The sequence below is a fragment of the Glarea lozoyensis genome (assembly GCF_000409485.1).
Source record: "Glarea lozoyensis ATCC 20868 chromosome Unknown GLAREA3, whole genome shotgun sequence".
Taxonomy (NCBI): domain Eukaryota; kingdom Fungi; phylum Ascomycota; class Leotiomycetes; order Helotiales; family Helotiaceae; genus Glarea; species Glarea lozoyensis.
This window is the reverse complement of record NW_007360998.1, coordinates 239,637-266,190: the sequence shown is the minus strand read 5'-3', so window position 1 is coordinate 266,190 and position 26,554 is coordinate 239,637. Positions and strand designations below refer to the sequence as shown.

The 26,554-nt window shown below is 46.8% G+C and overlaps 7 protein-coding genes across 7 annotated transcripts; 5 read left to right on the top strand and 2 right to left on the bottom strand.

The window, feature by feature from the left end:
* Nucleotides 1-157: 157 nt before the first annotated feature.
* Nucleotides 158-622, bottom strand: GLAREA_00086 (uncharacterized protein; the record flags this gene model as incomplete). The annotated part of the gene is made up of 1 exon (XM_008084846.1): nt 158-622. The coding sequence occupies one exon, from the start codon at nt 620-622 to the stop codon at nt 158-160; it is 465 nt and encodes a 154-aa protein (XP_008083037.1).
* Nucleotides 623-1,821: 1,199 nt separating this feature from the next.
* On the top strand, nt 1,822-2,916 carry GLAREA_00085 (uncharacterized protein; the record flags this gene model as incomplete). The annotated part of the gene is made up of 1 exon (XM_008084845.1): nt 1,822-2,916. One exon carries the CDS (start codon nt 1,822-1,824, stop codon nt 2,914-2,916), a length of 1,095 nt encoding a protein of 364 aa, XP_008083036.1.
* Nucleotides 2,917-5,010: 2,094 nt separating this feature from the next.
* Nucleotides 5,011-6,524, top strand: GLAREA_00084 (Soluble quinoprotein glucose dehydrogenase; the record flags this gene model as incomplete). Its single annotated transcript, XM_008084844.1, has 3 exons — nt 5,011-5,301; nt 5,348-6,081; nt 6,134-6,524. 3 exons carry the CDS (start codon nt 5,011-5,013, stop codon nt 6,522-6,524), a joined length of 1,416 nt encoding a protein of 471 aa, XP_008083035.1.
* Nucleotides 6,525-8,073: 1,549 nt separating this feature from the next.
* Nucleotides 8,074-8,874, bottom strand: GLAREA_00083 (uncharacterized protein; the record flags this gene model as incomplete). The annotated part of the gene is made up of 1 exon (XM_008084843.1): nt 8,074-8,874. One exon carries the CDS (start codon nt 8,872-8,874, stop codon nt 8,074-8,076), a length of 801 nt encoding a protein of 266 aa, XP_008083034.1.
* Nucleotides 8,875-9,470: 596 nt separating this feature from the next.
* GLAREA_00082 (uncharacterized protein) lies at nt 9,471-9,644 on the top strand (the record flags this gene model as incomplete). Its single annotated transcript, XM_008084842.1, has 1 exon — nt 9,471-9,644. One exon carries the CDS (start codon nt 9,471-9,473, stop codon nt 9,642-9,644), a length of 174 nt encoding a protein of 57 aa, XP_008083033.1.
* Nucleotides 9,645-11,972: 2,328 nt separating this feature from the next.
* GLAREA_00081 (uncharacterized protein) lies at nt 11,973-13,984 on the top strand (the record flags this gene model as incomplete). The annotated part of the gene is made up of 4 exons (XM_008084841.1): nt 11,973-12,438; nt 12,560-13,106; nt 13,236-13,509; nt 13,607-13,984. The coding sequence occupies 4 exons, from the start codon at nt 11,973-11,975 to the stop codon at nt 13,982-13,984; spliced, it is 1,665 nt and encodes a 554-aa protein (XP_008083032.1).
* Nucleotides 13,985-20,895: 6,911 nt separating this feature from the next.
* Nucleotides 20,896-26,150, top strand: GLAREA_00080 (POZ; the record flags this gene model as incomplete). The annotated part of the gene is made up of 9 exons (XM_008084840.1): nt 20,896-21,042; nt 21,288-22,059; nt 22,107-22,414; nt 22,462-23,918; nt 24,544-25,115; nt 25,166-25,202; nt 25,252-25,387; nt 25,460-25,815; nt 25,865-26,150. 9 exons carry the CDS (start codon nt 20,896-20,898, stop codon nt 26,148-26,150), a joined length of 4,071 nt encoding a protein of 1,356 aa, XP_008083031.1.
* Nucleotides 26,151-26,554: the final 404 nt, after the last annotated feature.

Below are 26,554 nucleotides of genomic sequence, written 5' to 3'. Positions count from 1 at the left end.
CTCTCCAGGTAAGCGAGCACTACTTGAACTTCCTATCTGTGACCCCAGCGCCGGTTCAATATTTCTTTCACATATTCCATGAGGCCTCCTAACCGCAAGAACGAGATACAAACGACAAGGGTATATGCGAATGATAAAAGCCACAGCGTACTCAGGTTCAGCCACTGTGTCCGCTCGAGAACGATCTTTCATCCGAAATCGCAACATTCTCGTTGTCTAATGCGTCGCCAAGTTTGACATCAAAGGCGCGAAGTAGAAAGAGTTGCGTGTAGACAGCGATTCGATAACCTGCCAATCCCAGAAGCGCTATTATGACAAGCAAAAGGTTGATGATTGCGAGCAGACAAAGAGGTATGGTATGCCAGAGTTGTACGCGTCTGAGAGGACAACCCAGACCCTTTCTTTCTCCCTCAATGTTCGACTCTAACATGCCCGCCATCATAAATCGAAGAGGGCATTTCTTCGTCTCGGCTATAGTTGCATCGGTGGAAGATGAAGACAAGGACTCTGAATCAGTATCTTTGTTTTTTTTCGATTTCTTTCCATGGGTGACGACCACTGTGCCCGAGTGTCGTCGAGCACGACTATTCGCGTAGTTCTTGTCTTTCTTCGATGACGCCATAGGTTTGAAATGACTTTGAGCTCTGTGTTATTTTTTCAAATGCGGTGTTCTCAGAGGCTATATGAGCGTATGGATTGAAACTGGACAATGGCCCGACACAACATGATATGTGAAACTTGGATGCCTCTAGGTATCTGAGACAGCCTATCTGAAGCCGATGGACGACTCTGGCAGCCACCAACAAACGACAGACCAACTCAAAGTTGGACTCGTAATATTGTTTCAAACATCACTTCGCACTAAATTCCTGAAAGTACTTGAGACCATTGCTCAAGGGTGTGCATAATCGGTTTGTGGCTCAGCTGATACTCTTGCAGAGCTCTTGCTCCAACATTGAGGTCTCCGAAGTTGAACAAGCAGAAATGCACTCTCCTTCACCAAAATCCCAAAATAATCTACGAAGAACACGAGTAACGACTGAGGGGCTTTCCTATAAAGAGCACTACAGCCTGATCCACGTCGGCAAGATATGGCATCGCTAGAAGACATCTGCTTAACGATATAAACGAGTATTGCAGCAGAACGTTAGGTACTTCTCATCTCGAGAGTTCAAATGCTGATGATAACACATCTGAGACAGGTGGTTCCGCTAAGATCATCGACAGCCAGTGTGATAGGGTCGTATGACCACGACTCTCTCTGGTTCCAGATGTCTCAGATATCCTAGTTGGTTGGACGCGATACGAAGGATTCTGGAGAACAAGACTTCTTGGCTTTCAAGATCGTGGATGCAATCTCATTTTGGGTCTCTGGAGGTGGTGCGAAGGGAGGATGAAGACGTGGTCTCGCAGAGGACAAGATAAGTGTCTGTCACCTGCTCAATAAATTGTGGGCTGAATAAGTCGAACAAAGCTTAAGAAAACATTGATCTCTTAAATCAAAATGATTGACAAAATATATGATAGGGTGCCAAGTTCATTGAGTAACTAGACGATATTTCGTGAATTGTTTTGATGTCGTCTTTTGACTGCCACTTATTTTGTCCTCCGGAAGGTGGTTGAGAAAAGAGCTCTGGGCAGTTTAGGGTCCAAGCTCAAACTGGTACCTCTTGTGGGGAAACTTCCATCGGACGTCACCATATTTGGTTGGCACAAGAAACAGAAGCAGTTCCCAAGCACAACCACGCCGGCGCTCATTTGCGCAGGTAGACCATCTACATACTACTGAGAGCTGGTAGACGCTCGTCAAAGTATTTCACAATGGTGCTCGAAAACTCCACCGCATCCGAGTCGGATGGTGGCTTCACTGAAAACCCCCCTCCCTCCGCTTTCGATACCTATTCCGGCGAAGGCGGCAAAGCCGAGTATGACATCTCCATGGAAGGAATGCCACGGCCGTTTCCAATTATCGGACCCCTGTTTGGATATAACGATGACCTTATTGCTCGCGGGGTGAATTCGAAGACGAAGAGTGCTGGGGGAGTCTTGCAACGACATCTTACGCAGGAAGAAATGACTGCCATGGTCTATTGGACCAGCAAGCAGGTTAAAATCATGTCTTATGCGCCGATCATCGGCATTGGAGGAGGATTATATAGAGCATATTCAACTGCGAGTACATTTCGGTTTCCCATGTACCAGCCAGACCAAGCAACATTCAACAGAGAAGTCTTTCCGCATACAAGGGCGCCTTGGGTCGTTGGATATCGCGCTGTTCTGAGTTGGCATTTGGCCAGAGGATTTTGGTATGCTGCAGCGGGTAACTTTCTAGCCAAAATGGTCATTGGAAGTTATGCTCTGAGTGTAGCTACTGTGGGTGAGATGCAAGATCCTAGGTTAAAGGATTTTATCAGCCAGGTTAGACAACGGCAACAACAAAGGAGAGGAGGTCTGGAAATGCCACAGGGTCAAAACGGACGGCCAGGACAACCAGCACCAATGCCGGCACCACAAAAGCAGGATTACGATGATGCGAGCCCAACTGGGGGAATCTATACTGAGGAGGACTTCCAGCAGAGTAAACCAGCAGTTCCAGTTGTTCCATCGAGGCCAGCCCCGGCGGAAGCTGAAGCCAAGTCTTTTGATTTCTTCGACGACGCATCGCCTACAGGTGGTCAAGGTATATCTGCAGACACGAGAGCAGCACCCCAAAGCACAGGTTCAGCATGGGACAGATTAAGGAGAGGTCAGGCTCCAAGTCAGGCCCCGAGTCAGGCTTCTTCATCGCAGGAAACACAAGGGAGCGGAAGAAGGGATGGGCAGCTTGATGCGCAAGCGGAATTTGATGCCAGAATTGAGCGAGAACGGCGGGGTGGAGATTTTAGCTCCAATGGAGGAGATATAAAGCGGTGGTAGGAAATGATTGTATCAACAAAATTTTAAAAGTATTGAGTCTGTCTTCCGCTCGCAAATGGAAGGCTCGTTCAATGTTCCATCTATCAAGCCCCTCGACACGTTTGAATCTAGGACTCTCATCAATAACACAAACAGGCCGCCTAAGACCTCCATTACCCTTGCTCGCGGTGGACCAAATAAGTGTCAGTCGACTATAATATTTACTTAAACCTATTGACGAAATATACGATTTCTCGTCAACTGCTTTCGGCAAATCCGCCTATTGAGTTGTGTCTCAGAAGAGCGCCTGCTACGCTTAGTTTGATAGATGACTTGGTAGCAGAAAGACGCTTTTCATTGGAAGCCGTGATGGGCTTGATAGTTGAAGGAGTTAATCTTGGCAGATATAAGAAGCAAAGTAAAGACGTAGTCGGTAGTTGCACTCTCTAAGTGGAGAGCCTAAGCAGTTCTTCAATTGTGAGATCACATGGCGTTAGTCTCATTAGTCGCGCTCCGTAACCACGGTTATGTTGGTCGTTGAAGCACTATATCAAACTATACTGCTACTAAATAACTAGGTACCAAACTCTTCTACAGCTTAGGGGTCAGGTGTACAGAAGATTACTTCTAGTCAATTCTTGGATTTAGATATAAAGAATGCTTCCCCTTCTTACACAAACCCGCAGGATCCTCACTTCAGACCTCTTCAAACTAACGGTCTACACCAGATACCCATAAAAGCAAAACCCTTCCGGAATCGACACACAAGTCAAAGAAGTTCACACATACACTTCACAATTATCCCCATCATCATATCAACTTCCCAACCTCAAAATCATCATCAACACCGACCATGTACTACTACCACTATACCAGCCCGGCCGATGCAAAAGATTATAGGAAAGTAGTTGGGATAGTTATAGGATGCCTGGCGGGATTATTCGTCCTCGGTTGGTGTGCTGCATCCATCGAGGTACGAATTAAAGATGGCGTCTGGCCCTGGCAGCAGTCAAGACGGCCGCGGGTTCATCAATCTGAAAACCCGTCAGATTCGCAACGAAGTGCTGTCTCCCAGCCCCAGCCCCAGCCCCAAGGGGGGCACCGTGGTGGTTAATAATATCGATGTACATATACACGTTTGGGAGGGACGAGGATAAGAGAGCTCGGGTTCAATAGAGATGATGGATGGAATATAGGATATGTTAAAATTTTATTGAGTGCGCCTTTTGACTTTTGTTCACAATGTATGGGTCTTTCGATGTCTATCCAGCTACCCAGGCACTCCCACACGTTCAATCATAGCACTCACACCAGTAACACAGATGGCTGGCCCAAGACCTATATTACCTGTCACGAGGGCTTGAACAGGTTGAGAGAATTAATCTTGGCATATATAAAAAGGAAAGTTATTTGTCGGTGTTGGTGCAATAACCTATCTAAGCGAGACGACAAGAGGTGCTCCAGAACCAGGACGACAAGCTTGGCTAATACTACTCTAAAGCGGAGTACTCTAGATGTTCTATCGAAGAAAAAACTCCATGTTCTCTGAGAGACAAACTCCACAATGATGGCACCGATACAAAACTAGCGTCATGGACTGTAATGGCATCAATAGTGGGGTCAACATGCGGTTCGTACCGAATATACGTTTCATAGCACTTTATAACAACACTGTTTAACTTGCATCTAGAAATCAGCGACATACAACCCTTCACACCATCAATCCCAAACCGGAATACGCTGACACTTCGCATCACATAAAATCCAACACCACGGAACCGATCGGAGGATTATTCCCTCACCCGAAATCGGCTTAGCGTCCTCACCCCACGACCACAAACATCACGGCCAAGAGCCTTCAACCTTCAATGAGCTCATCGCACACATACAATCCATTTCTCACGAGCCGTCCCGCTCTCCTCCCACCTCCCACCATTGGAGGGGTATCGAGCTTGGAACTAGAGGACAAGAGCGGGGTACGAGAGTTCTGGTAGGTGAAGATGGACTTGGCGGCATCATGTTGCTTGCGGTGGTTGAAGTATGGATTTCCTTATCTTTGAGCGCATTCCCTTGGGATGGTGCAGAATTTCTCTGCAAGTAAAGAAGCAAGAGAAGATGATTTCAAGCACTCAGACGATTATAAGCCTTGCGGCGTTCCTCGTGCCAGCGCTGGCGCAGGTAAACTGCACTCTCAAACCAGACTATCCAGCACCAGTCACATCGAATGGATGGAGTGCGCAGCTTGTATACAAAGAACTCGATGCTCCGCGCTCGATCGTATTTGATTCAGCGGGGAATATGTTGGTAGCAGACCGTAGCGAGGGGATTGTACGATTAGCATTTGAAGATGGAGGAGGAACTTGTCTGTCTGTGTTGAACTCGACAAAAGTTATCGACAATCCCAATGTCGGTACCCTTCCTTCTTCACACAACCTAAGCTCACAAAAGACAGTTGAATCACGGCTTAGCTCTCTCAGCAGACAGTCGAACCATCTACGCATCCACCAGTAGCTCAGTCTTCTCCTGGTCGTACGACCCCACCACCGGAACCGTCACCGGCGCAAACACAACCCTCATCACGGGCATGCAAAATGGCGAACACGTCACTCGAACGCTCATGATGTCCCAGTCTCAGCCAGGCATGCTCGTCGTATCGCGTGGCAGCGGCGATAACCTCGATTTCAGCGCCGCATCTACAAGTTCGGGTCGTGCTCAGATCCGCGCTTTCGACGTCACGAATATCACTGAGCCCTTGGATTATTCTACCTCTGGCGTTCGTCTTGGGTATGGTCTACGCAACTCGGTCGGTGTAGCAGAAGACCCATCTACTGGTGGAATCTACAGTGTTGAGAACTCCGCTGATGAAGTCGAGCGTAATGGCGTTGACATCCACGTTAACAACCCTGGCGAGGAACTTAATTTCCACGGCTACCTGAATGATACCACTGAGCGTGGGAACTACGGGTACCCTAACTGTTTTGCTCTCTGGAATACGAGTATACCCGATCTAGGGGACCTGAAGGTTGGAGATCAATTTGCGTTGAACCAGAGCACGAACTTGAATGATCAGTATTGTGAGACTCAGACGACAGCGCCGAGATTGACGTTCCAGGCGCATACCGCGCCATTGGATATTCTCTTCCAGCCAAACGGCTCAGAAGCATACGTCTCATTCCACGGCTCTTGGTAAGTCTCCCCATACCTCTTCCCTTCCCACCTCCCACTAACATACCCCCAGGAACAGAGACTCCCCCATCGGCTACTCCATAACCTCCCTCCCCTTCGCCGGCGGCAACCCCACCCTCCCCTCCGACTCAACCAACACCTCCAACATCATCATCCAAAACCCAGATAACAAAGTATGTCCAGACAGCTGTTTCCGTCCTGTAGGCCTCGCGCTAGATGGCAAGGGACGTCTGTGGTTCAGCAGCGATAGCACGGGTGAGGTGTGGGTTATGGAGAGGACGGGTGTGAGTACTGGGACTGTGGGAGGGAGTGGAACAGGAGGGAGTGCGACGAGTGCGGGGGCTCCGGCCGCGAGTGAGACGAAGGCTGGTGCTGGGAGAGTGAGTCCTGGGTTTGTTAGTGTTTTGGTGGTTGGTGTTGCTATCGCTTTCGCTTTGGTATAAGCGATGATGGTGTGGATTTGGTGTTTGCGGAGGTGGGGATTTTCTTGGACAAGGAGTTTGAATCACGATGATATGAATTATGTAGCTTTTACAACTCAATGAATGAAATATTATACCCTTCTACACACATCTACCCGATCCCACACCTCGATATCACCCTCACGACTACTTCCAACACCCATTATCCAACTAATTACTCAAGTAATCCTACTATATCGCGAAATATAAAATCACCACCTCATCATGCCTCCCTAGAAGATCTTCGCTCTAGGGTTGTAGATATGGCTGTCAGTGAATGAGAGATGGATGGTTCGTTTATAGAGGCGTAAGGTAGGTAGGAGACACATTCAGAAAGCAGTAACCTCATTCACATCCTAAAATCCATCGTGATCACGACCAACCGTTGATTCTTATTCACATTACAGGATATTGTGGATATCACACGTAAATATTGGTGTTTAATGTAGGACAAGTGAATACACAGCCACACCCAAATCCCCTGAGACACCCAACTAGAGAACCACAACCTAAGTGCGCCACGTGAAGATGAGGATGAGGATGAAAAGGCGAGTCCGACTCTACCCTCCACCCTCCCCCCAAGTCATGACAAACCCATAAACCCCTCCCCCCATGTATAATAAAAAAAATTCCTAACAAGATATAACCCCAGAACCCGAGAATAAGAAAATCAAGTAAAGAAAAAAGAAAATTAAGAACGTGCGATTATTAAGTGTTAAAGAAGAGGGAAAGGAATGAGTTGGGATGGTTTGCTTTGCGTCGTGAACGGGTAACGACATATGCGAAACCCGCAGGATTGTGCGGGTGGTGCTGGTCGTTGTGATTGTATCCTAAAAAAGATTGGGAGGGAGTTAAGAGGGCAAACACCCAGGTACAATCTAGAGTCAGACTTTTAACTCCAAACGACAAACCAGTGGTGAGAAGAATCATACATAGGCTTGGTCACAGCAACAACAAAGTCATGTCAAAGACAAAGTCACGTCAAAAGCATAGTCACATACATACACAGTCACCAAAATACTCAAGTTTGTATCAAAGACGATTCGTATTATGATTCTAAAACGCACCACACATTTGCGTCACCCATTCCCTAGTCTCCGAAAACGTTGACAGACAGAGTGGAGGAGACATCAACCCAACGAGGACAAAACCACATCGTGTTGGTCGTAAAAGGAAAAAATACCACATAAACTGAGCCCGACGCCTTGATAGGAAATCAAGGATGCTCGAAAATGAAACCTCATGCATGCCATCCATAAGCAAATAGAAAATCCAAGTGGACTCCCTTTGCTCAGTGAAACCCCCATGCTGCAAAATGTGAAATAACCGTCGCTGCGAATTCTGTCAAGACTTCCAGCCGGTAAAGAAAAAACATCTCTCGAGATACAGAAACTTTTAATGAAACATATCCACGGTCAATAGCGTCATTGCATGAGACCCCTATGTCTGCTGCTACTATTTACCTCCGAAGGAAGAGAACCTCAAAGTCTCCCCTCCAATCCATGAGATGCCGGTGGCTATCCATCGAGATTCAGCCTGATTGTCCAGTTGTTCTCCGTAAAGCAACATCCTTCCAATGATCACGTTCTGCTTCTAGATTTGCGATTCGGTCTTCCAGTTCCTCAAACTTTTGCATCTTTCGTTGACGAGACTTACGTGCGGCAAGAGTGTTGCGAGCACGCTTCATTGCGACAGTGTCGTTGGGATCTTCAACAACGATAGGCGGAAGAGGCTTATCCCGTTTGCGTGCGTTGATACCAGCGATAGAGGCATGCGTTCCAGTGGGCGATGTTCCAGTGCCAGATCGTCGACGACCTCCAGAAGCAGATCGAAGATGAGATGCAACTTGTAATTCCTCTTCAGGCAGTAAAGGCGAATCCTCTGACTTTGGTTGTTCGACGGTGGTCTCGTCTGCAGGGAAAAGAGGGAACCATGGATCCACACCACTTACTGCGTTGTCGCTCTGAACAAACGGAGACGCTTCAAAACTCTCGTCATATTCTGGAGATTCGTTATATGTGGAAGGTGAAGTCAAATTCGTGAAGGATGTGGAAGGAGGTTGTGACCCAGCAAAAGGCGAGCGAAGTAGATCTTGAGGCGAAACGGTACCCATGTTGATGGAGCTAGAGGATGACAAGTTCATTTGCGGATCGTAGATGGTTGGTACTGCAGGAGAAGAGTAAGCCGATCCGTGGTGGTTGAAGTTGTTATTCGCCGAGGCCCCACCCTCGAAGGCGGTGAATTCGTCAAAGAGATCCATGTCTGCAGGTTGTGAGTCACAGTGGTTCGCATGCGAAGGAGTGAATAATGTATAAGTACCTTGGAATGCCATGTTTGGTGTTTGCGGGATATTGCCAGTTGATTGCGAGAACAGTGGGACAGGCGGTCGAGTCGCGCGCTGCTGTTGCAATTGTACAGAGGAAGAGGGCGCAGAAGACGCGTAAAACTGATTCGGTTGGTGGTTCTGCGCAGAAGGAAACCGATTGGTGAGATTCGAAGTAGAAATAGAATGTCCAGTTGCTTGTATGATCGCAGCGACTCTCTGATTTTGCAGAGCGGATGCCAAATGGGCAGAGTGACGACGATTTTGGCCTGTTACGGCGTGGCTATGGGACAGACTAGGGGAACTGCGAGGAGCTGGACTCTCGAACAAGACAAAGTCCTGATCTAGCTGGGCGGCTGGAGAGTGGTGCTGTTGATGATTGTGCGATGGTTGTGCCGGCAGGCTCGATGAACTGGAGGGAAGCCATGGTGGTGGAGAATCCGTGGTGAAGACTTGGGAGTCTTGTGAAGGTATCGTGGCGGTTGAGGGAACTGTGCGAAAACGCTGAGCAGGCTCAAAGGTCAAATCTTCCGAGGGAAGAAATGGTGACGGTGGTGGTTGAGGGGAGTGGTTGACTGTTTTGAAGTGGGACGGAATGATGACTGATGTGTCAAGGGGAAGACTGGGGAACGGGTGATTTAGAACATCGTGTCTGTGATGTTCGTGGTGTTGTTGTGGTTGAGTCAGAGTTGTGGATGGAGAAGAGAAGAGGAAAGAAGAGATCTGAGGCAGCTGGGCAGGAGATCACTTTATGGGGCCAGCCGATGGTGCGTGGGTAAGCGAGAAGGGCGTGGCGGGTTGAAGCGGCGAGGGTTGACTGCGATGCGGACGGGTGTGTCAATGAGAGGGGATTCAGCGATGATTGAAGATGGATTAATTTTTACTATTCACATGTTTGTGGAGGTGAGTATTTGAGATGTCTCATAGAATTTTTGCCATGTTTTTATGATCGGTTTTCACCAGATTGTGGTCCATGGCCGTCAAGTCCTTTTCTTTGTCGCTCTTTTTGGTGGCACACATTTCCTATATCCGAGTCCCTTTCCCAGCTCCTTTCCCCCGCCGCTTTTCAGCGTAAGACGACGGCTGGATTTCTCGAATGACTCACACGCTAAGAGACTTTGGGCCTCCCCGTGCCTCGAGACGTCCCGTATGGAGTGGGTGCCTCGAGTAGTACGCAGCGCGCGTGTTTCCCTTGACAAGACTATGAGTCTGTGACCCCTCGACTGGCGAGTGAAGTTGCGATAAATGCCACAGCCTCCCCCGAATACACCCTCAGCGAGAACGCTTCTGCGAACAGTCTTCTTGCGATGACTTCTCGTGATCCAGATCCTTTCATCTTACTTCCTGAGGCTCCGAATAAGTCCGTCTTATCCAGATACTTTACCTGCACTCATTCAACTTCTGCCCTCATCTCCTCTCCTCGGCTCTACCCTCCCCTCCCTAAGCGAGCTCCGTATTCACGCCGTCTGGACACTTGGAGCGCCCTGTTCCACGGAACCATGCCCGATCAAACACCAGCCCCAATTGCTGCGGTTCAGACCGACATGTCTGATTTAGGCGGAAACATAGACATCAATCTGGTCGATACTCGACTACAACGATACGCGTACCCTTTTCCTGTCACACGTACACCAGAGGCCTAACTATGAACCTCGACGTTTCAACTCTCCGCTGCCTCCCAGGCGCCCACATAGAAAGACCACCATACACTTCGCAACTGGAGCCAACATGTGCCCCTCATACCTCGATAGCCCCTCCAAAATATCTCCTTGCTTATCGCCAAACTCGTGACAAGTCCTAATTCCAAACGTTCTCACGGAGTAATAGGTATACTGAAATACGAGTCAAGACGAGCATCTTCCTTCCAATTCAGCCGCCGCGAGATGCTCACGTACAGTTCTAGCGGCTCATGTTCCACTCCCAGTCCCGGTTCCTGATCACTGACCGAACCTATTCAGGACTCCGCAACATCCAAAAATGCCTCGCCGATACGGAAATACGGCTTTGAATGGCCGCCGTTCCAACCTCCACCCCACCTTGTATATTGACATATGCGCCCTTCAAGTCATGAAGACGTTTGGTTTCTTCAGCAGAATTAACTTCATTCTATCATTTTTAGTTCTCCATCATGGAATATCCTCCGACTCTCCTTCATCCTGCTCATCTCCTACTTTCGAACTCCGTACACCGTATGAGTCACCTCTGCAGCAGTCCTGCACACCCGAAACCACCGTTGACATTTCTAAGCAGGACCGCTCTGGTTGGACGCCTTCAGAGGCTGAACTGCAGATGCTGCATTGCTGCGCACCGGATAACTTATCTGTAAACGACGTTACAATACCATTTCTGCAGGGACTGCAACATCTTTCTTACTTTCTTGCTGCAATGTTAATTTCGCCTTCTTTCGGCTGCTGAGATCCTGTACGAGATGCGGGATTCTGGAGTAAGGAGGGTGTGTCATGTGATCTAGTCACGCTTGTCTCTCCTATTTGGATAGATCTGCGCATGGCCATTCTTCAGCAATTGCAGTAGTCGTGCTTCATTTCTTGTACTTATCCTCCCAAAGTACTTACTGTTAATTACATTTATCGACATAGTCTTAAGGTAAGTCACAATTAGCTAAAGAACATCTATAGGTAGGTCACGTGGGTAGACTATAAGCGATCGGTAAGAGTATCTAAACTTGAAAGACAGAAAGAAGAGAGACATATCTTTTTAGTCAAAAACATAAGCTATTGTTCCGTTTCCCATGGATAGACTTTCTATGACTTTACTTCTACACCCAATTAAGCGAATCTGCCACTCTACACCGCCCACATCTGGTCTGGACGAGCCTGCACCACTCCTCCAACTTCAAAAATTCAACATTCCAACACCCAGAAATACCATCAGATCAAAGCTAAAGGATGTTTGATCGACATTTTACGATTATGACCTCGAACTTCAAAATGCTGTTCTCAACTCCATTGTCCCATCTGCTCCTCCTCCCGATGAGGTTGCAGTATGCACAGCTCCAGGCTCACTTGATAGGCCGGTCGATCAAAACGCCCCGAATACCAGCGCAGCCAGACGTCGTGAGGCTAATGTGAGGCTGTGTTTGAACCTCCATGTATCTCTACATATCCTTCGAAATCAGTTCAGGTTTGCAAACGCGCTCATTCCCAAATTCTTCTCCTCATGGCCGAAGTCGGGTTAGTCGCCAGTATTCTCGGGATTGCAAGCGTTGGGGGAAAGTTATCCAAAGGCCTCTGGACGTCGCAAAAGCCTTTGGAAATGCGGGGAAAGATGTGAAAGTCGTCGCGAACGAGATTAGTGCTCTATGTCGTGTTTTCAACCAGATTGGCAACACCTTGAAAAATGGCTCGGAGGCTACCGCAAATGGCGAACGTTTGGCTGGTGATTTGTTGGAGATGTGCGAAGATTTATTGATGGAGAGCCGAGAATTGCTTGAGGTCTTGCGTCCTCTTGTTGCACTTTCTGAAAGTCATTACAAGAAAGCTATCTTGAGGATCCAATGGTTATTCCAAAAGTCAAAATTTGCAGCTCATAGCCAGTCTTTGGGATTGTTGCAAGGTACATTGACCTTGCTGTTTTCTGGGATGAATTTTGCGCTTGCCGTTGAGACTAGACAGTCTGAAGCAACAAAGTGAGTCTTTATCAAGCTTGAAGTATGTATACTAACGAGATTTGGTAGGTCTTTACTTCGAGAGGATCTTGAAAACTCGAAATCATTTGTTCAGGGACATAGTCATGCATACCTCGAACTTACTGGAATACTCCAAAACGGCAACCTTCAGCTTCAAATCTTGTCAAATCTTGTCAAATTATGTCGAATCAAGCATCGATGGCTCTCAAGAATCTGGGAGACATGAAGCAGTTCAAAATTTTAAAGGGAAAAATAGACTGGGGGAGCCCGGAAACGAAGATATCATTATAGCTTCAAGCCAAGCGTCAAACTCCATCAGATCGAGCTATGGGAACACAAGTCGAGGGTCTTCATCAGCAGCTGAACAGCCGAGAACCTACATCGTGGCACTACGACCTCCTTCCACGAGTGAGCAAGACGATTTAGACGATTACGTTACACGAAATGACTTGCAGTTTACACCTTCAAAGACGATTCTCGATTTTCATATCGAAATGGATTTTATCCAGAGAGCGACCGTTCGTTTTGCAAATTATGCTTTAAATTCAGAAACGCCTGAGGTTTCAGAAGGCAAGTTACCATCTATTTCATACGTGTAAACGGATTGTTGATCTTGTAAGCTCAAACGTACTTTGGCTTATATGTTATGGGATTTACTCTTCCTACCGTTACGGTTTCCAGCATTGAAACACTGTATTGCTAACTCAGCCACCTCAACAGACAGCTCAAGTAGTAGCCATTCCTATTTTCCTCAATCAGCACCGGAGATCAGAATCATGACAAGCCGTTCTTTGGCCAGCAACTCACGACGTACAGATAACGAGTCGCCTCCGCGTCGAGGTCAGGAGCCTTTTGAACCCCGAATTGACAGGCGACCCCGCCAGTCAACCCGCCGACCAAGTCGTACTACTAAACACAACCCAGAAGACGTTCTATATCTCACCGACTCTCGAGGCTGGGACTTTACCATCCCGTTTTCTCATTGTATAAGCTACGGGGTACGCCCCTCTTCGTCTCTTTTCGCAGACTGATCTCTTTTCATCCATTAAATTCGTTCACTCAGCCCCCTTTCTTTCCCCAACTAACCCTCTCTAGAGCCTCCTCCACGAACTAAGAGACATCTACGCCAACTCACCTCAGTACTTCCAATTCCTAAATCAAAAAAAGCTAATGCCCTTCAAACTCCGTGGTACCGTTTACGGCATGCAAGACCGGTATATCCTACCCGACAGCTATGAAACCCATGTCCATCCCGGCGACCGGGTGACCGTGGAGTTCGAGAGCGAAGGTCTAAATGGCTCGCCCGAGGAGGTCGAGCTAAATCTCGGGCGCGTGGTTGGTAATACGCAGAGGGGGTATCGGGAGGGGCAGGCGAAAATCGAGAGCAAGTTTGGGGCGCCGGGGAAGTGGTTTAATCGGTTTACTAATGCCGTGTTGGTGGAGGATGGGGATCAGAGGGGATGGTACAGATGAAGGTAGAGTTGAGATCTCGGATTTTGAGATAAGCTAGACGGAGATGTAGTAAGTATGGTAATATGCGACGGTGAGGAATAGCTGGTTCCAAGGAGGCCAGGACGGTTTTTCTCTCGCTCATGGATGAGGTACAGAAATACAACGAAACCTCGCGCATCCAGCGCAATCAAGACTATATACGTATACAACAAGATATCTAACTAAATTCATAGTCCCCAAAACAAAAAACTCAATCATTTTATTTCGTCCACCATTTTTCGGTAATATCGTCGAGATACAGATATTAATTGGAGTTTACTATGAGACTAGGCAGGCAAAGAGCTAAATGGACAGGTAAGAAGCTTTAAGCGCGAAGAGAAGGAATAGGGGGGTAAGTAGGGGTTTGTTAGTAGGTAAAAGTGGAAGGCAAAATGGTAGAATGGTAGTGTAAAGGGTCGATCGGTGTGTCTTTATTCATTCTTCTCATTCGCTCTTTTCTGACCTTTTTTCTCACTATGACTACTAACCCTCAGCTCTTCCAGTTCGTCCTACCCACGATTTCCTAGACCCAGCCAACCTGTCCTGTAATATGCATGTAATTACTCACAGTACGGGGCTGTTAAAGCCCCGTCCATTCATACCGCCTTCTTCGTACTGGTTTGAAGAACTTACAGATCATCGCTCACTGCTAGCTGTTCCTCTGTTTTAATTCGAATACATCTCGCATGGTTGCTTGCGCGGCTCCTAATTGCTTGGGCAGCCTTGAAGAAGGCTGCAGTCTGCGCACCTTGCTTCTTCTTCTTTCATGTCTTCGCGAACTATACACTTTCATTACTAGAACACAACTAACCTGCAAAAAGACGCACAGGTCTATCTCAGCAGCGTCGCAATATCCGAATCTGTATGGAAATACTAATCGTCCTCTGTATCTCTCTGGACAGCCCTTGCTCTCACAACGACTGCCGTAATAAGCACTCTCTGGTTGCTCTGGGTCTGTGTCAATTCAACGAACCGCCGAGTTTGAGTCCTATTAAAACGGCTGTAGTATTGGGAAATGCTTTACAGAAAGGAGAGGATGGCGTTGGGGATCCGAGGTCGCTTGGAAACTTGCCTGAGAGATTCGTATGGAAATATATCGTGTTTGAGTATTAGAGGGGGAGGATGGAGCGTAGATGCTTGGTGTGTAGTATGAATGGTGTTTTGTTCGCTGACATCCTTCCGACGCTTTCTCTCCAACTCAGGCGGTTATGAAATAATGAAATTTGCTTTGTGTCATACCCAGCCCTTTGTTAGGAGTACGCATCGCTCGTGAGCTTGAATACAGCGTCATACAAACGAAGAATCGGCCCGCCAATTAACCATCGCGGAAAGAAACTCCCTAAAGTTTCTTAACTTCAACCTATCGAGAACGACTTCTCACTTACGACAAACCAAACCCTCCCGCCCATCCTAACACTCCAAACCCCAACACCAAACACAAGCACCAAACAAGCGTCAGAAATCAGCGAGCACAGTATTCCCAAGCCATTTCGAGGATTGCTAAACACTCTCGACATGAATTTGTCTCTCGATTCCATGCCTGAAAGATATGAATTCTGTTGTTTCATTTCTGATATGCTTTATGTTAAGTTCTTTTATGTATATTTAAAATAGTTTTGATGATTCTCTGTGTCTCGGAATCGATAGGGGTTTTGATTTTATGGGTTGATTATAGGCTTGACGCTTGATTCGATGTTTAAAACACCTTTCAGCTCCTTTTACGACGTAGTATTGTTTTTACGAGTTTAACAGGTCGGTAATATAATTAGTACACGTCGTTAATGTCGCTCGTAAAGAAATAATCACTAGTAGAAGTACTACACCAAAAGCTAATAAGATTAATTAAGCGCGGGTATAAATCATCACTGGTAGAAGTTAATTGCTAGTTAAAGTAGAGAATTAATTACTTAAAAATATTACTAATAGAAATTACTACTAGCAGAATACACAATTAATTGCTAATAAAAGTATCTAATAACTAGTAAAATCAGTCGCTAGTAAAAGTTAATATCTCGTCGGTCGGTCGCTTGTCGTCGGTTATTCGATGATCGTTAGTTTGTTAGTCGTCTCTCTTTCGAGGCCGGTTAATCGTTACTCTGTTATCGTGGGCCCGGCGTCTCTCTTTCGTCTTTCTTCGGTCATTCCTCGTTTATTTTGTCGTCGCTTCGTCGTCGTCGATTTCGAATTTGTTCGATACGTCTTAACTTATTACTTCTTTTTATTACTTTTCGATTTAATTATCGTCTTAATTATAATCTTAATTGTAACCTTAGTTTATTCTTGATATAATAATCTTAATTTTATTTTCTTAGTTTTATTATCTTAATTTTATACTCTTAATTTTTCTTCTTTTCTTTTTTCTTAGTATCGTTAGATTATATTATAAGTCGGTGATTATTATCGTTCTATCGATTTATAAGTCGTTACTAAATCCGGAACCCCCTCGTAAGTTCGTATATTATTAGTCGGTAGGTATCGATTACGATTTCGTTTAACGAGAATCGACTTCCTTCGAATTTTCTTATCGGCGGTGTTGCGTTTAATTACTTCGCTCGTCAGGATCGATTTTGCTCGCAGATACCCTGTCGGTCAATTGGTCGAGTGCAGCGCCGGTCGGTTCGTGACATAGATCTCGCGAGTTTGTCGTTAGAGTCGTTCTTTCGAATTCCTAAAACATAAACTCAGTTAAAGACCAAAATCGCTTGCTCAGAAAGAAAAATTAAGGACTTACGGTTGTGGCGAGGTGATGTTGACGAAGACGTCGGGGATGTCGCAAGATAAAGATGCTGAATACTAATGAAAAAAGAAAACTTCTCTCAAACGAGGGAAGAAACCTCTCATATACATTTCCCCCGTGATCTGCCATTTTGATCCCGCTAAACTAAAATGAGAAGACCAGATCAGGGATTGTGATGCGGCTAAACTTAATTAAGAAGATCTAATCGATGTGACTAAACTAAAGAGAATTGATGTGAAAGTGGGTAGGGTTGCGTGACTAAGAAGTAGGTTTGAGGGATGATGTAAGAACTTGAATATGTTCACGTGAGATAGACACATGGAGGATAGAAAATGAGGTTATGATATACGGAAACAGGTATGCGTGGATGATGAAATCCAATTCCCTATGATTGTCCTCATGTCGCCATCATTGTTCCGTAAGCCATTATCTTACTCACAACTAACACCAACAACGAAACCCAAGATCTTAGAATATCCCCCAAAAAAAGTCGCAGCTAGTATCGACAATCTTGTCATTCTAATAAGGAGATAATATTCACATACGTTCATCTTCGAAATGGGCAGGAAATCAAGCAACATGACTTCTCACTCTGCCTTATTTTTGGTTTGTGAAGCTAGATGTCAGGAGTGCCATTTCTACTCAATTGATGTTAAGATCGAAATCTAACACTATGAGGTTATTCAGAAATGTCCTAACGTCGGCAGTTATCGTCGGTTTGCCGCGACAAATGAATAAGAGAAATTTCGAACACGGTCATCTTGGAGATCAAGGAACACCGTGTTATGCGTCAAGAGAACCTGGATGAATGTGCCTTCCGGCGAAAGAGCGACGGCGAGGAAAACTGCATGATGGTAGAAGATCAACATTTCACTTCGGTGGTGTAAGGAGCAGAATAGAATTTCCGCGGGCTGAGATACGGATGAGTTTAGGAAGCCATGTAGTCGGAGACGCGATGGGAAGTGATGATATTCAACGAAACCCCATTAGCATTAGTTATAAGAGCTTAACGCTTCTAGAACATATCTTTTTATCCTGTCATATTTTACGTGAAGGACGTGGCAGTGAGGGGTGTCAATGCTTTAGCTCCTCCTACGGGACGTCGAAGAGTTACATTCATATGATGGAATGGAGTTTCGAGCACATTTATATTCTTTTTTATTGTTTCTACATCCAAACTTTACACCAGCTTAATATCTTCTGTCTACGAATACATTCTATTGTCATGTATCTAGGTCACAGTGGTGACACAAACAACCTTGCAAGCTGCCACTTCCTCACTTCAAACTCCTCTATCAAAGACGTACAACACCCGACTCCTCAACAACCAAGACACCCTATACATCTCATTCATCAACCCAAATTTCCACCCGCGTGTTTAACCCAAAACACCCCTACATGCTCAACAAGCACACCTTCTCTCGACCAAGTATACCCAATTCCACCTCTAACCCACGCCCTCGACTTCCTCTCCAACCAAACCTCCACGTGTGATACCTTCCTCAAGCACAACACCAAGCCAAATGCGGAACCATCTGAAAGTTTTGATAGAAGTCGTACCTTGGAGTGGGGGTGATACAAGTAGTCATCGTACGCCCAGCTTATCTTGTGCTTCCTCTCAGAAATCACTGTCCTTCCATCCCACCCCCAACACTCAACTTTCGAATCAAGAGGTATGGTTCCGCTTCCTCGGGTCAGGAGGATGTAATTATGACTGTTCCGTCTCCTGCCAAGGTTGGGATTGGTGTGGGTGTGTTGAGAGCCCGAGGATGATGAGATGTATGGTGGAACTGGGTTTGCCATTGGAATTATGCCGAATTATAAGATTTTTTCCTCTTTTAGATCCTCTTTTAAAGGGGTTAATGCTGCATCGTGATGCGATAACGAGTCCCTATTCGGTAATTCGGTAATTTTGGGTTGCTTCAGGACTGAATCTGACCAGATGATTTCGGATATGAGGTACCAAACATGATATTTGCTCTATGTGGGCAGTTGGCAGAGCCGAAGCCACACATCTAATCCAAATTGACCACCTGGCAAATCAATACACACCTTCATTACATGATCTCATATGAGAACAGTCCATAAGCTTTAAGGTTGGAAATGCAAAGAGCTGAACTTTAGATTCCCAACGACCAGGAAACTCAAAAATACATCCATGCTGCGCTTCGGGCCGCTGTTGTACTTGTGCTTTTCAGCTTCATCTCAAGACCTTTTACTCGAAGGTATTACAAATGTTGGGACGAAAGCGATGTTAGAAGTCTAGAACACGATAGATCGTCCTTGACATATGACTCTTGACTACATGTTTTCCACTACATCAAATATCTGACTTGAAGTAACAAAACATGTGCTAGAAGTAGATAGAAACATCCGAAAATTGTGAAGAGATCTCCTCTATGACACCATGATTCCTGCAGAGGCTGGATATTGTGGTTGTGCAGCACTAGCGACTGACAGACTTCGAGCTCGTTGACACTGCAGCAGCATTCTATATGAAACAGACCCATGGTTCTGGATCATGTAGATACGGTTCACATGGTCTTGATGGACGCTAGTAACAGATATGAAGTGCTAGAACATGGGATAGAATATCGCCTCTTGAATATTTCCGAATCCGTGTCACAATAGGACTTAAGCGACTGCCAAGTAAAGAAGCCATTCAATACAACAACCAATAAAGGACAGCAAAACGTACAGTAACACATTTTTTGTAGTAAACCTCAAGGGAATCCAAGTCGAAGCATTGCAGCGCTTGTTGCACGACTTGCGGCTCGGGGGTTCCGTTATACATGTCGTCAATGTATCCATCTGAACATGGCTTGCTTTCTGCCCGACAAGATAGCCTCATTGCTTGGCCATCAACTCGATAGTCTCTAGATGAAGTGATATAATTATGCAATAACGCTTCTTTGCGCTTTCGTGATAAATCTGGGAAGGGGAAATCCTGCATGACTTTGCGGAAAGACGTCGGGCAAGGTGAATTTGAAAAGAAAAGCTGCGTATCTGATGTAAGCACTTTGTAATCCTTCAGAGCCATCATGGATGGTTGAAAGATAGGGAAGAAGGAGTTGCATATCGAGCCTCATTCGACACCGGGAATCTGAGACGGATATTTCCCATAATTCGCTGTAGATCCAACTTGACCCCTACCCCACAAACTCCATATGTTCGTCCCGAAAGATTGTAGCTCCACCAACTTCAAGATGTGATCAGAATACGAACAGTTGGTCGGGAAATTACGTGCCAACACACCGCCACTCAACCCAGCCGTGTTCTGGTCTCATGACTGTGTATTGTATGGACGAAGTGTGAGCAAGCATGAGGCGTGGTCTAGAGACATGTGAAGGGTGCCAGGTGAGGGTGTTTCGCCAACAGAATAGCGGCGTATGGAGATGGAAGAACGAGAGGCGTGATCGTTCGAATGTATCCCTTGAGCAGTCTTCCCGCCAATACCCGTCCTAATCAATTCTCGTATGCGAGGACCCGAGTGTGGAAGAGAGATACCAGGTTGGGATGATGACTGGATGGAAACAAGGGAGGAGGTTGAGAAGGAGGAAGAGAGAGAAGCAAAACAGGCCAGTCTCGATTGATGTGGGCTGTTTGTGTTTGTAGCGGGGCACGTCCTACCACGACCCCGAGCTGCTAAACGCTTGCAAGAACACTCGACTTCCCCGCCACTGCCGCCCGCACAGGCGTCGAGAGCTACCTAGCTACCCCACCGCGTTATTTCAGGGTTCTTCTGCGCCACGCTTGCCCCCATCCTCCCCCCCAAGCCAGCGGCTCGCCTTCTTACTCGCCAAAACCACCGCAATTCTGCTGGGCGCTGCTGCGCAAATGCCTGTGTGACATTGGATCCCAGCTAGACAAAGCTATCCTCACCGCAAGCCTTGGATTTCTTGGGACTGACCTGCTATGATTCACGATATCTTTAGTCTGCGTCTGGCATCTGAAGACCGTCACACTGTTCTCGCAGACACGCCATAGGACACCTGGTCATGTCGTCGCGCGATATATAACCATCTTCGTCCGTGGATCACCATCCTTTGTATTGCCATCTGCTTCGCTGTTGAGCAACGCAACAACAAAGCGGTCGAGTCGCAACTCTATCCGCGATCCCCCAACCACCGCGGCGACCATCTGAGAAGTCGCAATCATGTCGACAGTCATCTCTTCCTCCCATGCCCCGTCGGCGACTGCGAATTCGACGGGTCCGCGAGCGCCGCATCAAGGAGGGGTGTTGGATGGGATCAATCCGAGTCACTATGATTCCAAGAACCCTCTCATTCTCTTTATTATCCAGGTAGGTTAATAGCTTCTGGAAAGTAGCACTGAACCGGTGCTTTGGGTCGGTGTAATGAGGCAGTACACAAGATCAAACCTGGCCGAGATGTCCTCCCAGCCGTTGTACTTGTGCTATTGAGAGGCTCTGCAATTCCACCATAGCACAACTGCACGTGGAATAGAGCTGCTCAAGACTCCATTCCCCCAAATTCGTCCGCATGCGAGTATACTTCATCCCAATCATGGCTAATCAATCTTCTGCAGGCCGGTATCATCATCATTTTCTGCCGTCTCCTCCATTATCCTCTCTCAAAGCTACGCCAACCTCGAGTTATCGCGGAAGTCTTGGGCGGAATCATACTTGGACCATCCGTCCTGATGCGGATACCCGGATTTCAAGCTGCCATCTTCCCTCCAGCAGCAATGCCGAATCTCAACTTGGTCGCCAATCTTGGGTTGATCCTCTTCCTCTTCCTGGTTGGTCTCGAAGTCAACATGAAGATGTTCATGTCCAACTGGAAAGTCGCACTGAGTGTTGGACTAGCTGGAATGCTATTACCATTTGGATTAGGAGCTGCCATCGCATATGGTCTGTACCACGAGTTCCGAAACGACCCCAACACTGTGCATATCAGCTTTGGAGTTTATATGCTGTTCATCGGAACTGCCCTCGCAATTACAGCGTTCCCTGTACTGTGTCGAATCCTGACCGAGCTAAAACTCCTCAGCACGCCTGTTGGAGTCACAGTTCTGGCTGCTGGTGTAGGTAATGATGTTGTTGGATGGATTCTCCTGGCTCTTTGCGTTGCATTGGTCAATAACGGTTCTGGCATCACCGCGCTTTATGTGCTGCTTTGCTGTATTGGTTGGATTCTTTTCCTTTGCTATGCAATTCGTCCTGTGTTTATTTACGTCCTTAGACGCTCTGGGAGTCTTCAAAATGGCCCAACCCAGTCGTCTGTAGCGTTGACTCTCTTGCTGGTATTGTTGTCCTCTTGGTTTACCGGTATCATTGGCGTCCACGCCATTTTTGGAGGTAAGTAATTCTGCATCCCATGTCTATACTCACCTAACAAATTCTAGCTTTCCTTGTCGGCCTAATCTGTCCCCACGAAGGTGGTTTTGCGATCGGACTCACAGAGAAGCTCGAAGATATGGTGTCCGTACTACTTTTACCGCTGTACTTTGCCCTTTCTGGATTGAGCACGAATATTGGCCTATTGAACGATGGCATCACTTGGGCCTACGTTATTGGGGTTTGCGCTGTCGCATTCGCGGGTAAAATCATTGGTGGTACATTAGCCGCAAGAGCCTGCAAGCTTGTATGGCGCGAAAGTTTCACGATTGGATGTTTGATGAGTTGCAAGGGTCTGGTCGAACTCATCGTATTGGTACGAATTCAAAGATCATAATAAGAAATCATGCTAATTAAAAACAGAATATCGGATTACAAGCCAAGATCCTCTCAACAAGGACCTTTACTATCTTCGTTGTTATGGCTCTTATCACTACTGTCTCTACGACACCAATGACAATTGCGCTATATCCTCCTTGGTATCAGAAGAAGCTTGATGCTTGGAAAAGAGGCGAGATTGACTGGGATGGAAATACACTTAACAATGCCAGCAGCGACTCTAATACAGAAGGACCATTCGAAAAGCTTCAAAGCACTCAAGTTCGAAAACTAATGGTCTACCTACGACTAGATAGCTTACCCAGTCTTTTCACATTTATATCATTGCTAGGGGGTGATAAAGCGTCTGCGGCTGCCAAGATTCACAGGAACAAACTCGCTCTCGCTCCAGTACCGGAAGGCTCGGAATCCTCATCTGCGACGGTCATTGGAAAACGGCCGCTGGAGGTTCATGGACTTCGAATTATCGAACTGACAGAACGTACTTCCTCTGTTATGCAGGTTGCCGAGCAAGATGAGTTTTCGAATCGTGACCCAGTTGTCAACGCCTTTAGAACCTTTGCGCAACTCAGTAATGTCGCGGTTACTGGTGATGTCCAGATTGTCCTAGAAGAATCTTTTGCAGAAACTTTGGCATCACAAGCAACCGATCATGCATCGGATATGGTGTTGATCCCATGGAGCGAGACGAATAGCTCCACAGAGTTGGATGGCCGAAAGGATAATATTTCCAGCGGTTTACAAGATGTCTTCATACGGAAAACTCTAGAAGACGCCGTTTGCAACACTGCTGTGTTTTACAACCGAGGGTTTGGTGGTCCTTCTATTTCTGAGCCAAAGTCATTGGTCCGGACTGGCAGTCGATTGAGCTTAAGAAGCAATCGGGAGCCTCTCACTGCTCCTATCGCTGATCGAAGTCATCATATTTATTTCCCTTTCTTTGGTGGCGCCGATGACCGCGTTGCACTTCGATTCGTGCTTCAACTCGCCGGCAATACAAATATCACGGCTACTATTGTTCACTTTATCTTGCCTCTTCAATCAACAAAGGAGAGTGTCACAGAGACCGTAGGACCTGCATCGCTAGGTGGAAGCTCCTCAAGATTGGACATCACTGAACGAATGGATACGGACACGCTACATGCCAGCGCAGCTCGAGACACCACTCTTCTTCATACTCTCCGCGATTCTTTACCAGCAGTTCAAGCAACTCGTGTGGTCTTTGTAGAAAAGTCAACCACAACGCCAATTGCCGATTGCCTTGAGCACGCGAAGCAAGAAATTGGTCAATCGCCCAACAATGCCGGAGACTTGATCGTCGTCGGTCGTGGAAGACATGTTCGTTTATCTGATATTGAAACACATGGTAACGCTGGTTCCGAAATGCGCAAAACTCTAGGTATTCTTGCCGAGTCTATCATTTCCAGTGGCGTAAAGGGTAGTGTGTTGGTGATCAAAGCAGGCGGACGAGGACTAGATGAGTAGACTATCTAGATGGATTTTGGTTTTTATATGGAGTTGGAGGGTATATGCCTGCCTCTTGTTTCTGGATCATTTTCGGAGTGTTGGATACTTGGGACCTGGAAGAGATATCACAAGGAGTTATAATTGGGTTTTCGAATACCCAGCTGCACACGCATGATCTGAGGATATTTTTAAACAGTTAGCTTTGAGAGAGTTGAATACATTGAGATGATTTGATTTGGATGGCTGGGTTAATTTGATTCCTTTCTGTGTTTTTGCTATCTTTTTAATAATCTTACTATCGGGATACTTTTGATTTTCACATTAATCTATAAGTTGTATGTATTCTCTGATGCATTATAATACATTAGATGTCCGACACAAACAAGAAATGCTTGATACCCGGATAGGTGCAGCTTGTCTCGTGAATGGCCCTGCGTGGTGATTGGCCCACTCGACGCGGTCTTGCTTGGACAGGGATTGGCCAGTGCCAGTCTAACCTCTCTTAGCAACCAACTTTACCGCCCAGCTGCACATGCGGAACCTCACGTCGTCCAGTTGCATGACCCTTCAATTGACAACACAACTTTGGACCAGAAAGTCCATCTGCTAACCACCACAATTCTCACGATATCACACAAGCTGCCAATCGACTCAAGCTCCCCTCCCAAACTCAGCAACCACGTTGTCAAGTACGGAAGAAGCCACAGACGGTTCGTCCGTCGGGCTGGATATTGACGAGCAAGAGCAACTCCAAGAGTCGAAGCTGGACACCGATTTAATAGCCCGCGCACAATCTCCTCCTCCTCGATATCCCAATTCGGAGCCGTCAACCTCAGCGCCATCCTCACCTCGTCCTCCACCGTTCTCCTCTCTCTACACATCAACCGCCGAAGTCGTCGAAGCATACAAAAGTGCGGTCACTGAAGCCGGCGCATCTGCTTCGGTCCCAGCATACGCGCCCGTCGCTACCGAATCACATCAAGCCTCAACATCCTCTCAAGACGTCGTCAGCGAAACCAAAGCTGCTCTTCCGCAGGATACCAAAGGAGAATCTTCCAAGAAAGACGACGATTCAGAACCGCCGCCCGCTTATTCAGAGGGTTCTAGCCCACTCGACTCTTTTACATATCTGATGGCTGCCGCAGGAGGTGCTGCGAGTATTCTTACTCAGGTGCAGCAAAGTGGCCCAGCGCCGATTAATACTTTGGGAGGTATGTTTGGGCATTGGAGTTGCGGTGAACGGTTGTTGACGTGTTTGTAGATGTTGGCGCAGATGAGAATATTACCATGGACCTTCGGTACGAAATAATTATTACGCGCGACTGCGATGTACTAACATGAAAATAGGGGCCAGCGGTTTACTCTTTCACGCGATGAACTCCTGACACTTCCCGAATTCGTTCTTCTCTCCTTGTTCCCCAATGGACTCCTACCAGATGGTCATCAAAACACATACCATGAAGGAGATGCTTTCCAAGTTGATGTCCGTGATGCCTCTCTCATTCGTTCCTTATTATATAATATAGACTTCCACATTACTGACATCGTCTCACAGTATGATCCTGCTTCCCTTCGATACATGCTTGAATTCTTTCGCAACGTTGCCCAAACAATCCCCTCTGGTTCAAACTCTCCTTCTGCGGGACCTGAAGCAGATGCAATCCCAATTGAACCAATGGCTGGTTCCGCACGAGAAATGTTACAAGACCGTGCTGGTATAATTGTGCTAAGAGAGGACTTGGATTTCTATGTCATACCACCAAAAGCAGATATCGAACAACCGGAAATGATCGAGGTGAAGAGAGCTGCTGGAAAGGCGTTGTTGAAACAAGATGGTATTTTCTCTGGTCTCCGAAGGAGCGAGGAGACTGGCACGACGGAGCAGCATTTGATTGAAATGCTGACAGCTGGGTATGACCTCTCTTTTCAGTTCCGTCATTGGTTTACTAACATCCCCCAGCGGCTTCAACCACGACGACCAATGGGGTCACCGCGCCAACGAGCCCAACAAAGCAGTCATCTGCAGTCTCGCGCTCGCCCGTCTCCGCACCGATATCCGCGGCGCGGAAATGGCCAGTAATGCCGTAGGCATGGCGCAAAAGCTTCTGCTCTTCTGGCGGAAACCCGCGAGGAGATGTTGGTGGGAGGGCGTTGAGTTGGAGGGGGTCGAGGGTGTGGAGGGGAAATTGAAGGTTTGGATTCGGAGGGTGTGGACGTTGGAGATGAGTGTTATTGGGTTGCGTTAAGGGGTTCTGAGGGGAGTAGGTGGGAGGAGTAAATTAAGAGAAGAGAGGAAGTGGAAGGTTGAAGTTAAAAGCTAGCAAGCAAGCAAGCGAGCGGTGGTTTTTTATTTTCATTTGTTATATTTTGGAAGGGGAAGTGGAGTGATAATATTATTGGGCCTATTGTTGATGGTACCCTTTTTCTTTCCTGTTTCTGTGTGTGCTGCTGTATGTGTGGTGTGGTGTGGTGTGGTGGAGATAAAACTGTTATATCCCCCTCTTTTTTTTTGTTAGGTAGGAGGAGAGTGAGTGGAGTAGTGGTGGTGGTGGTCGTGAGGGTGGTATATAGGGATTTTTGTAGTTTGAAAGGAATGAGATAAGAGATTGGGATTCTGGATGTGTGATGTTTGGCTTGGCTCTGTTTATAC